Here is a 12,713-nt window from a genome sequence, read left to right as displayed (position 1 = left end):
AATACAGTGTCCTATGACAGTGTGTGATGCCCTGCCCACCACTAACCAGCCATTCCCTGTTTATTCCATAGCACCAACTGTAACAGATTATCTGTACCCCTCTGCCAAAGCACCACTCAGTCCAGAGGAACCAAAGACTGGAGGTGGTAAAGGTTTTCATGCTTTGATTCATTCATTCAACAAATTTTTAATTAACATCTGTTATATCCATGGAATGTGAAAGTTCAAGCTGTAGTACTTGTTCTACAATGGAATTCATTTGAAGAGCAGTAGCTTCCCAAATCCTTGGGGTCTTCAAACTACAATGATAATTGATCTCTGAATACAGAAATTTTGCTTTCTCTATGGTATCAAAATATTGAGGCATAATAGCATTAGACAGCCAGTTAATGACAGTTAAAATATTAAAATTAGTTGGAGAATTAGTATGACAGAAGAGGATTTCCCCCTTGGTTCTCTCTCTTTTCTTCTCTAAACCCATTGTCCTATCTGTAAAAATATGATGCAAATTTCTGAGAATGAGGGGTGTTGATATTCAAGAAGGAAAGGGTTGACTATAGCTTAGCATCTTAAAGTTTTCTAAAATTGTTCTCCTTTGTTTTGATACAGTTGTGGAATCTATTACAAATGTGTCTGAACCACCCGAGACCACGCTAGGTAATGACACACCTCAGCAGCTTTTGTCCTCATTGCCACCGTCACCTGAGAACCTCAGGTTCTCTTTCATTGTGAATTCATGTTGCAACATCATTCTTCGTCATGGCAGTTAATTTTCTTTCTAGGTGCTTCTATTCATAACCATTGTCCAAAAAGTCTCTTCTGTTTTGTACCTAGATGTTGGTCTCTTTCTCTACTTAAGTCAATGAAACTGTCAAACCTAAAGCATCTTTTTCCTAACATTGAACATTCTGCCAGCTTGTATTGTGTTGAATATTTCAATTTTCTTTTTGTATGGTGATCCATTTTTACTTTCTGCTCTAGCAACATATTTTCCATTAACAGTCATTCCATCACATTCATTTACATGTTTGATTTTTTTTTTTTTTTTGCTCTAATTTTAAGTGAAATCCAATGTTTCTTCACTGGCTCATGCTTTAACATTTTTTATTACTTTGGTTTTCCCCTTAAGGTTACTACTAAATATATCTTTCTAGGATTGTTGAGGAAGTATTAGTTTGAAGTGAGGATTTAAAAAGTAAGGATATTGCTTACTTTGAAAGTATTTTGGAATCTGGCATCTAAGGATTTTTTAAACTAAATGCATTATGAAGAAGTAGGAATGCTATTTTGCTGCAGAGCTGTAATTTTCTTTCCTTTTTTTTTTAATTGCAACCATCCTTTCTGTCATCTATCTGTACTCAAAATTTGTGAAGCACTATCGTAACCCCAGATACTTTCCTTCAATTGCCATAGAGACATCTCCTCTGCCTTCCCAAACTATAATCCTACCCAGCCCAGATGAGCCTTCGACCGAGCCGGGTAAATATTATTTTGTATTTCATGTAGAAGGTGAGTGTTTGCAGACTTCATAAGAATGGAAAGACAGAAAGCCTAAGTTAGTCACTCTGCTTACATTCTTTGCCAGGCAATCCTACTTTTCTGATGCCCCACTTCTATCCATAAGCTACAGCCATTCACATGACAGCGTTGTGAGTATTCTGGCTGAAAAACCATTCTCAGCTACTCGGCAAGTGTTTCAAACAGGACATAGTAATGTTTCTGGGGAAGAACATTTATATTCCATTTTAAAATATAAATATCCTAATTTAAAATATTTTATCATCTTGACTAGAACTTTTACAAGTTCTGTGGTCATGTACAAAATATCTTAAGGTATTTAAGTTGTGTTTGAGATTAACAGAAACCTCCAGAAACAGATTTCACTGTGCGAAACACATAAAAGGGTACAACTGGCCAATCACATTATCATAACTCAAGTCCTTTACTTCTTTCTACTCCTCTTCTTGCAGCAGTTTGGCCTTTCTGCATGTAAATAAGAGAAACTGAGTCAAACCAGCTAGTTCGCTTACTTAATGGTGGAATTTGAAATACAGGAAAATAAATCACCAACATGAATAACTAAATGTGCTGCTTCTTACGAGGAAAAATTCTCTCAATATCTATAGGTTTTCTTGGACTGATAGTTTATAAAAAATAAATCCAAACTGGTGTTTTGATTATCGTTAAACTATTTCACATGGGTCTATTTCCAAAGGAGATATGAATATTAACTTTATACATTATCCTCTAAAATCTCTTATTAAATTTTGCCTTTTAAACTCTACAGTTTATTTTTACTGAAATTTCACACTAACTGCATTAACTGAATCTGCCAGTTATCTCTAACTTTCCCAAGTTTCTTAAATAGCTGTATTAATGGATATGATGGAAATGTTTAATTGAAAGTACTCTTAGTGATACCTACCTCATACCCTGGGAGAAGAAAATAGCCTATCAGGAACTTCAGCAAGCAAGGAAGTTGAGAGTGAAAAAAATTGCAAGATTGAAAGAAACTCTAGAATCAGAATTTCAGGATTGGAAGGGCCCTTAAGAGTCCTGTTACTTTTGATGGAGAACATGAGGCGATAGACTGAGTGATTAGCAAAGGGAGTTCTAAATCTTCAGGTTCCTAGACTAGTACAATCTCCTGCATATCTTGGTGTTCATTTCTCTACAGGCGATTCCACTTGAAGAGTCCACTGAAACCACTCTGCATGCAGACTCTTTAGAAACTTCTAGTATCTAAAAACTCTTATTTTCAGCAAGCTTTCCTTAACGTGCCTGAAACTTGGTGGACTTGAAAAACATTTTGTTTCTCCTAAGCTGTTTATACCAAACACACTTGAGACAGTCCAAATGAGGTGTTTCTACAAGCTGCAACATCACGTTTGATTATTCCTTTCCTCCAGCAGGATATACTTCAAATTTTCTTGGTAAAGATACAATTGGGTTTTTACAGTGAATGTCCTAGAACTACTTTAGGAATTGCCCAAGAAAGGAATAACTTTCTCAGGAATGTATCCTTTCAATTTCTGTTCAGTTTTTCTTCCCCAGTATGACCAATGAAAACTGTGTTTTGTTTAATAAGATTTTTCCATTAGCACTGCTATTAAAATGCATTTATTTTCTAGGTATATTTGGAATGTAACATGCTAACTCTGTTTTTAGAAGAAATTGTACTCCTCTGCACTTAAAATATTATACTGGGATATTCTGGTAAAATAGTGTAAACTTGTAATAAGGATGAATTCTTGTTATTATGAAATTTATTTTAAATCTATTTACAAGGTATTTGAAGTAGATATTTCTGAAATTCTAACAGTTTCATTTGCCAGCTGAATATCTTAGACATCATTTAATGTACTTTCTTGTTTTGTTTTCCAATAATAATAAATTTATCTTCCTATATTTTGTGGTTCTTTAGGAGCTTTAATTGCATTAATTGCTGTGTATTTAGGTCTTCATCTTTGAGATCCTAGAAGCTTAGATACTGTGATTCTTGAAGCACTCAAGAGCTCCAAGCCCTCCAAATCTATGTTCTTTCTTTTAGCTCCCAAGCAGACACCGCGTGCTCCTCCCAAACCAAAAACATCTCCACGTCCAAGAATCCCACAAACACAGCCAGGTAAATACATATTTTGTATTCTGAAGAGTTTGATATTAGTGGAATTATTCTATTGAATTGTAGCGAGTTGGGTTTTTAACTCTTGTAAAATGAGTCTTCCTTTGAAACCTTAAAAATATTTATTTTTGAACTTTATTAAGAAGTATGTTATTGGAATAGCTTATTCCAGAAAGCTTCCCTGTGGTTACATTATTTGAAGAGGGAGCTGGAGAAGAATGGAATTTCTTAAAAGAGTAGACTGCCTACCCCCATTGCCTCTCTGAGCTTGAGAATACCTGTCCCTTCCATGGTCCTTGAATGTGCCTCCTCCTGCCAATCACTTCTTTTTTTTTTAACTTTCAGTAGATTTTATTTAACAGTATGTCATGGAAATCTGTTTTATATGTATATCTATTCTCTCCTATAACAATGATTATATAATATGGCTTTGGTGGTTTTGCTGTAAAATTTTGGTAAGGACCAAACAAGAGTCATTATAAACTATTTTGCATTCTTTTCAAGAGGCTTTTATTTGAATGATTAAATTGAACCCTAACTTCTCAACCAAGATCTTGTCCAATTTCTCCAACTGCCTTGGAGGATCTCTGTTGGGGGATATCATGAATTTGACATGTCTTAAAAAAAGTTCATCATCTTTTGCTCCTTTCAATTTCTCATTTACATCTCTGGCAGTTTCTCAGTATTTTACAACTAACTTTTACTCCTCTTCCTCATCCAGCCTCTGCAGTCCATTTGCTAATAAGTATGATGCATTCAGTTCTTCCAAACATTTCTAGCATTGGTGCCTATGCCAAGCATGTACTTGGTCATGCCTTGTCTGTTGTCATTGATCTCTTAACTCTCTTCTCTAATTCCAAATTATATCACCCCTCAATGTTTAAGCAATTAATTCATTTCATCAGGTAGTCACTCAACAAATATTTATTGCATGCTGACTATGTGCCAGACATTGGGGATGTGAGACAAAATTGTATCTTTCCATGGTCAAGGAATTTACAGGCTAGCCCTACTACATAAATTAAAAAAATATCATTTATATATGGTCTGCTTCCAAAAAGTATAAGGGTACACCTCCCCAGTTTGGTAGAAAAGGAGCCTTTACTACTGCTTACAGTCTGGAGAAAGAAAAATGTTAGGAGCATCAAAATTATGCTCGATCAAGGTAGTAGTTCTGAATTCCTACCACTAATTCTTTAATCATATCTCAGTATTCCTACTGAAAGAAAAAACTGAAGATTTGGGCATAGTCTTTAATATCTGATTCTGAGAGAAATTTTGCCTGTCATTTTTTTCTTTAAAGGAAAATTCCTTAAAAGACAGTTCTATGTTCCACATCTAGCTAATGATTTTAAATCTGCTTTAATGTATTTTTAAATGTGTTTTATTTAATTAGCAAGGCTTTGCTATGAAAATAATATGGGTATGATACCTAGTGTATAAAGGTACCAAGGCAAAAATCCCCTGAAAGAATAAGAAAGTTAAAATAACAATAAATACACTTGAAACATTAATCCTTAAGAAATGGTTTGAAAAACAATTATTAGAGAATAAGTAATGATTAATGAATAGGAATTAAAAAAGCAAAGCAAGTATATTAAGTTGATAGAAAATTAAAATCTGATTTTAGAAACTCAACAGATAAAATCTCTCAGCTTTTTATTTAAATATAAGGCATAAAACATAAGTAGCAGAGAAAGGAGAAATCGAGAGAAGTAAGAAAGCATGAAAACTTGTTGAATGTTCAGAAAATAAGAAATGAAGTGGTGAGAATTAAGACATTGGGAATATAAATTCTTGCCTGTGAATTGTGTAAGACTGTTGAATCACAGACCTGTACCTCTGAAACAAATAATACATTATATGTTAAAAAAAAAAGAAGATAGCAGGAAGGGAAAAATGAAGGGGGGGAAATTGGAGGGGGAGACGAACCATGAGAGACTATGGACTCTTGAGAAATAAACTGAGGGTTCTAGAGGGGAGGGGGTGGGGGGATGGGTTAGCCTGGTGATAGGTATTAAAGAGGGCACGTATTGAATGGAGCACTGGGTGTTATACGCAAACAATGAATCATGGAACACCACATCAAAAACTAATGATGTAATGTATGGTGATTAATATAACATAATAAAAAAATAAATTCCTGGTTAGTAAAATTTTTAAAGTAAGGAGATATGAGGTAACAAAAAAAAACATTCATCATTTTCTTTTTCAGCTATATATTCTGTACTTATAAAAATATTTATCATCCATCAGGATCTTACTCTAATTTCCCATTATTATAGTATATTCTCCATTTCAAATTTGGCTAGCTCTTGTAATTTCAAAAGGCCATCTGGGTGAGAGAATGTCCTATGCATACATACAATACCAAATACAAATTATTATTGTTAGACTTTAGGGGAATCCCTGACAGTAGTGTGTACAATTTCAAGTGCAACACAGTGTGCCTATCCACTACTTTTCTCAGAATGAAATTTCGTAATCGGGCATACCAACTTTCTTCCTATTTAAGCTTAGATAGCAAGATTTAAATCTGTATTCGGCATTTAAGGGCAAAGTGGAATAAAAAGTTTGGAACAAATCATCAGGAATACTTTGTCATTGCATAAAGGCTTGATTTTTAGATTCCTGTGTTCATAGGTAATAGTCAACAACCCAATTAATTTCATATCTAGAAATCTTATAACTATCAAAACTTTGGGTGCCTCTGGCTCATGTGGGGGCAAACAACATGAGAATCAGAATATACTCGGGTGTTAAATTTGTAAAATTTGTAAAAATCAATGTCAAATTTGTAAAAATCTTCTAGAAGTAATTTTTATTACAGTTGTATAGTTTTCACATCAATTTGAATTGCACATTTAATTCTCATAACCACCCTTTGGGTTAGGGCAGTTTTATTATTTCCAACTAAAAAAATAAGAAACAAGTTAAAATGTGACCTCAGTGCTGGGATCTAGAAAGCCCAAGTTTTAGGACCTAGTGCCCGTGTCTAGACCTCAGCATTCAGTTCAAGTCTCATCTCCAGTACTTAATTACTATGTAACTTCAGGCAGACAGTCACTAACCCAGGCCATTAAAGTAAAGCTCATAATTCCTTCCTTCCATCATTATGGTGAGAATCAAAGAGCACACTCCTTACAAAACCACTTTTGAAATTGTAAAATGAGCTATAAATAAATTGGACCTTTTTTTTTCTGGTATCTGTTACATTAACAACTCATTACTCCAAAGGAACAGTTGTGGGAAGACCATTTTAGTTTATGAACATGCTCATTTAAAGATTTAGGTGGGGCCTAAGAATTTCAGGGGGTGTAGAATGTGAGCCTACATGCTCTAGTCCCTCCTGCTTCCCTTTCTGCTGTTGCCTGAGCTGACTTTAAGCTTGTCTTATTCATGCTTCATTGCCTTCTACTCTGACTTTGCTAAATTCATCTTCACAGAAAGACATAAAGCTGGGTTTGAGTCAAGCAAACATCCAGAAAGGACGAACACTTCTGCATTAATTTAATTGTTATCTCTTCAAAAAAAGAAAATAAAATAGTTATCTCTTCTGAAAAGAAGATTTCAAAAAAAAAAAATTCTCCCTCCTACCCTTATGCTTAGTTATATTTTGTGGTTTCTCAGACATCATTTTTCTAAAAGCATCTGGAATTCTGATAAATGTTCAGAGCTTAAAGTTTATTTTTCTATCTAATTCCCATTTCAATGCTTTTCTTTTTAAATCAGTGGTCAGGCTTACACTTTGTCATATCATCCATGTTTAGCAGGACTGGGAGATGCTGAAACAAAATGACTCACGATCTGAGTTCTCTCTTTCAGCCCTCAAGGTGTCCCACCATGTTACTTCAAAGCCAAAAGCATTACCAAGTCCAGAAGTATCATATACTCCACCTGGTAAATAATTTATTTCATGTTTAAGCCAAATGCATTCTCCTGTCACATTCTGCTGCAATGACACCTGAGAACTGATAGATAAGAGGGCAATATTTCACTCATGTTCCGACACCATGTTGAATCATCCATGGTATGATCATCTCTGAGGTTCCATAGGTTATCTAGTTGCCCATATAGTAAGCTATTGATTCAATCAAAAGGTAAAGAATTATGCCAAGGGTAGACCTTTCCTTTAGAACTAAAGTTCTCATATATTCTGACTTATAAAAAAATAAAATAAACCTGTCAATGCTAACTAGATTATGTTCAAATGGTTCACCAAAATAAGATAAAATAAAGAATTTGATGGGGTTTTTTTCTCCACAAAAGTGATAAAATGTTTTGCAAACAGAGGAAATGATCTTTACCCGTTATCTTTGGTTCAGTAATTTTACACTACCTAGCACTGAGGGTTTTTCTCAGTCAATTTCTACTTTACCAGTTCATGGAGCAACAGCTTAGGTAGAGAAATAAGAAATTTCCCATACACAAAGGATTTCTTTAGCTACAAATCTATCTCTTACCTATCATCTGAGAAGGCCTTTTGTCCATTTATGGGGGGAATAATTTTATATCTGTGGGAGTGGTTGGTATGGGAACCGCAAGGACCCAGACATTTCCTGAATCTTGCCACCAGTGCTCTAGATGCTCAAGTGACCTTAAGAATCCACTGTAAGAGGAACAGTTCTCTAATAAACCAAACAAAGCTAATTTTTAACTAGAGTATCTGGAAAATGATATTTTTTATTTCTTTTAAATGGTCCAATTATTATAAATTTCTAGATGCTCCTAGAAGCCTATGGAACATTCCCAGAACGAAAGGATTTCTAAGTTGTAGCATGAAATGATGGCATTTTGGAAGCAAGCCTGAATTCACTTGCTATAAATGTTTTCCAGATTTGTAAGTGGGGGGTGGAGGGGTGTATTACTGCTGCTGTGGGATAGTCTGGTTGCTGCAGGTAGCAGTAGGCTACCAGCAGCAGAGCTAAGGAGCTCTGAAATCTAGAATGTCAATTTGTACCACTAAACACAACAGCCAGTATAATAGCCACCAACAAGAAAAAAAGTTGATCTTTTCACTTGCAAAAGGTCAGTTTCTCATTTTTCAGTTGCAGGAAAAAAATGTCACAAAAATTGAGTCATTAATGATAACAACAGTAGGTTTGAGTGATTTTGTGTGCTTTTCCTTTTTGTTAGAGAAAGTAATACTGTTGGTCCTAAGGTGACTTAATCTCCTTAAACCATATCTAATACTAAACTATATCTAATAATTAAGTATTTTTTTCTTTTTAAATATCTAATATTTGCCTTAATTCCGCCTTATTTTTTCACAGAAACTCAAACCTTAAGTTTGAGCACGGGAACAACAGCCCAAACTGCCCCCTGGCACCTCCACTGGGCTTATTCTATTGACTCTCCAGTTCCACATGTTCGATTAGAGTTCAATCTCTAAACCTGGTGCTGGTCCCATCATTTATTCATCAGAGGCTCCCCTGTTGCTCCAGGGGTGTGGTACCTGTGGGAATAATCTTCAATTTTCTCATGAGTGTTCAAACAGACTAGGTTCTCTTAGGTTTAGTTTCCGGGTCATAACTAGGCACAGGTTTGCATCCTAATGAACCCAAGACCTTGTTTACCAGCTCCTATAGGTTCTATCTCAGAAAGCAGAGGGGAACTTACACATAGGTTTAATATGTACTGGTGTCCTAGAGAAGTAGATGCTCTGCCAAATCTGAAAATGTAAAATGTAGTGCTGAAATCAAGACAGAGTTACAAGATTTATCTCAAATTTTATTCTGAGAGATATCAGAAGTAACTAACTTGAATTTTTTGATCTGTATCAAATAAGTCAGTCTGGGATTGGCCACACAGCTCTTCCATTCTGTAGATTCCTAGATATAACACAGGTCTCATCCACCTAGGCTTTTAAAAAGTATCTTCCAGCCACTCAGTTGAGTTCTCTCTATACCATTTAATAAGGAATCTAGACAAATTGAGCCCACACGCCATGTCCAGAACCAACATAGAAGTGGTTTTTCTTCAGATCTGCCTCAGAGGAATGATTTCAAATTCAGAGAAAAGGACTTGCCCTGATACCTGGCTCAACAGAGCTGTGCTTTCTTTGTAGATGTATTTCTATTTTTTTTTTAATTATTTATTTATTTGACACACAGAGACACACAGAGAGGGAACACAGCAGGGGGAGAGGGAGAAGCAGGCTTCCCGCAGAGCGGGGAGCCCGATGTGGGGCTCGATCCCAATCATGACCTGAGCCAAAGGCAGACGCTTAATGACTGAGCCAGCCAGGCACCCCAGTAGATGTATTTCTAAACCAAGAGCTGTCCTGGCTTTGTGGTGACTCTTCTGGCCCGTGGGTATCTGGATAGACCTGTCATTGGAAGTGAACCAGAAAGAAAATCTAGATTTTGGCAAGTTATGCAATCCTCACAAATGTTCTTTGTGACTACTGTCTTTGGTAAATTCCAATTTGCAGGCACACGTAAGCATTTTTGCAGTTAGGAAATGAGGGAAGAATGCTGAAATGCCTTTGGAAATAGAATCACTAGGATGTAGGCAATGACTCTTGCCATGGAGAGGAGGATGACACCATTGTTTCTAGCTTGGGCAAGTGGTGGATGACAATGCTACTAAGGCAGGGAACACAGGGGTGAGGGGGGTGGTAATAAGCACCGTGTTTGTGCACACTGGGTTTGGAGGGCCAGTAGGATTTCCAAGTGGGAATGTCGAACTGGTGGTCAAAATGTATTTCAGGATTTCTAAACCGAAAATATGGGATATAGATTTGGGAGTCACCTGTCCACATCTAGCAGGTTATTAAATCTCATGTGTGAATAAAATCATCTAATAGAAAGTATAGACTGAGAAAAATAAGAGGTTAGAGGTCAAAAACTTGGGGGACACAGCTACATTTAGGAAATGGATAGGAGATGAGGAACCAGAAGAAGTTGCTATCAAAAATTAAGAGAGAACCAGAAAGGAGGGCCTCTGGAGGTAAGGCAGGGAAGTGTGGTCAACAATGACCGGTAGAGCGGGATCAGAGGAGCTGCTGGACTTGACAGTGCAGACCCAGAAAGCCATATCCGAATCCTATGGGCCCATGCTTCAAAATCCAGCAGTTTCTAGATGTTAGAAAGGTAAAACAGAACATATACCAAATATATTAATATGTCTGCAGTAAGAAGTATGAATAGTTGTACCATACCAGATGAATAAAAATTGTAATTAGACTTAGGTCAGGTCTAGTCAGGTTTTGCTGCCTAATAAGTGAAGAAAAAAAGCTAAGTTTTCGGAGCATTTGGACTTGAGAGCTATGGATAAAGCATTGCAGATCCACTGTTGCAGGAGGTCAATGAAGAGGAAGCCAGACCACAGCAGATGAAGATACAATTGAGAGACCAGAAGCAAAGGCAGATAATGTTTTTTGATTATAGGAATGAGAGCAAGGGAAGGATGGTTTGAAGGGGAAGCCACATCGAGGAAATGATGATTATTTTTAGGGTGTTGGAGCATTTGAACTGTTCTATAGGTGAAGAGGAAGGAAATCATGGATAAATGGAAATACGGACTAATGGAGAAACATGTAATAGAAATAATGGAAGGTAAAAGACTCTAGAAGAGAGGGTGGCCCAATGACACAGGTAAAGCTTGGAATGTGGCCTCCAAACAGGTGGGAGACATGCTTCGTCCTAGACTGGACCTAAAGGTACAAGGTTAGAATAAAGGAACAGGGAATTCAGAGATGAAAATTGTGTATAGTCCATGTGTATTACTCTTCCAAGATAATCGGTCTCTTTGTAGCTTATTGCAGGAGTAAACCTCATTGAAAACTTCATATTCCACCATCTTTATCATAGAATAACAGATTAATTTCTCTCATTTACTCTAGCAAAACATTCATGTTCATGCATTTACATTGGTCCATATTAGACATTTCCATTCATAATTGTCTTAGTTGAATTTTTCTTTGGATTGGTGCACTGTATTCAGAAAGACAGTAATATAATTGGTTGGTTAATATAAATGGTAAGTTGGCTAATATAATTGAGTCTAAAAATATACCAATATTATATATTAATTACATATATTTATTATAAAGATATTCTTATAAGGAAATCAAAACTGCCTTCTCATATAAATTGTCATTATTAAGACACAAAGTCTCTCCCCACATGGAAGATTTAGAGTTTAGGAATCATGCTTTTATTCAATTTAATATATGGAGGAATGCTACACAGGGAAAAAGAAAAAAAAGTTTCATTTCTTGGAGCTGCTGTTGAAGTAAGAGAATGATTCATATCCCTTTCCTGTGAATATTTCTGTTTCTTTCCTTTCCACTGATTTTACCTGCTTTAGAAAGTCTGCAGTGACAGTTTATTAAATCATCACTTCATGGTTAAAAAGTGCCAATTGAAGCAGCAGGAATCCACATTACCCTGGCCTACATGCCACAGTAAACGAAAACAGGCAACAAGTAATGTATTGACAGTATGGCGGATTTATGGGTAGCACATTTTTTCTCTGCCTCTCCTTAATCCCAGCTCCTGTCTGTATAATTGAGAACTGCAGCCTTTTAGGGTATTTAAAACTACAGGCTGCTTTGTATGGCCATGATCTTCACACAGCCAAATCAAAGTTTTTCACCCTCCAGATAAACGTTTAGTTTGATTTACAACTGGAAATTTCTCGTATTTTACCCTTCGAATCCCCCAAAACACTACATAGCAAAGGGCAAATGTTCACTATTAGGTTAAGTTTTCTCTAATTTTTGTGGACCACTGATCTTTTTGAGTTTTTTTTTTTTTTTAAGATTTTATTTATTTGGCAGAAAGAGACACAGCGAGAGAGGGAACACAAGCAGGGGGAGTGGGAGAGGGAGAAGCAGGCTTCCCGCAGAGCAGGGAGCCCGATGCGGGGCTCCATCCCAGGACCCTGGGATCATGACCTGAGCGGAAGACAGACACTCAACGACTGAGCCACCCAGGTGCCCCGAAGTTTTTTTTTTTCTTATAAAAATTCAAATGTTCAAGTTCCTGTGGATGTTACCTTTTAGCTCATAAAAGTTCAAATTGAGTCAAGATCCTACTCTCTGTACCAAATTCCACAACTATAACTTCATTGGGACTTAGAAGTC

General features: G+C 36.3%; 1 protein-coding gene across 10 annotated transcripts in view; it reads left to right on the top strand.

Annotated features, from left to right (window-relative positions):
* ABI3BP (ABI family member 3 binding protein) overlaps nucleotides 1-12,713 on the top strand; it is a 238,011-nt gene that overhangs the window by 169,550 nt on the left and 55,748 nt on the right. For 4 of the 10 annotated variants that reach the window (XM_073892688.1, XM_073892686.1, XM_073892678.1 and 1 more), the window contains 5 exons: nucleotides 72-143; nucleotides 610-657; nucleotides 1,414-1,479; nucleotides 3,551-3,625; nucleotides 7,448-7,522. In XM_073892688.1, coding sequence (XP_073748789.1) covers nucleotides 72-143; nucleotides 610-657; nucleotides 1,414-1,479; nucleotides 3,551-3,625; nucleotides 7,448-7,522 — 336 coding nt within the window. Of the gene's footprint in view, nucleotides 1-71; nucleotides 153-609; nucleotides 658-1,413; nucleotides 1,510-3,550; nucleotides 3,626-7,447; nucleotides 7,523-12,713 lie in introns of all 10 variants that reach the window. The other 6 variants (XM_073892666.1, XM_073892664.1, XM_073892671.1 and 3 more) reach the window with 6 other exon arrangements.

This window comes from Callorhinus ursinus, unplaced genomic scaffold (assembly GCF_003265705.2).
Source record: "Callorhinus ursinus isolate GAN/ISIS: 27379988/994484 unplaced genomic scaffold, GSC_fseal_2.0 scaffold1, whole genome shotgun sequence".
In the NCBI taxonomy this organism is placed as follows: domain Eukaryota; kingdom Metazoa; phylum Chordata; class Mammalia; order Carnivora; family Otariidae; genus Callorhinus; species Callorhinus ursinus.
This window is presented reverse-complemented; position numbering and strand designations above follow the sequence as displayed.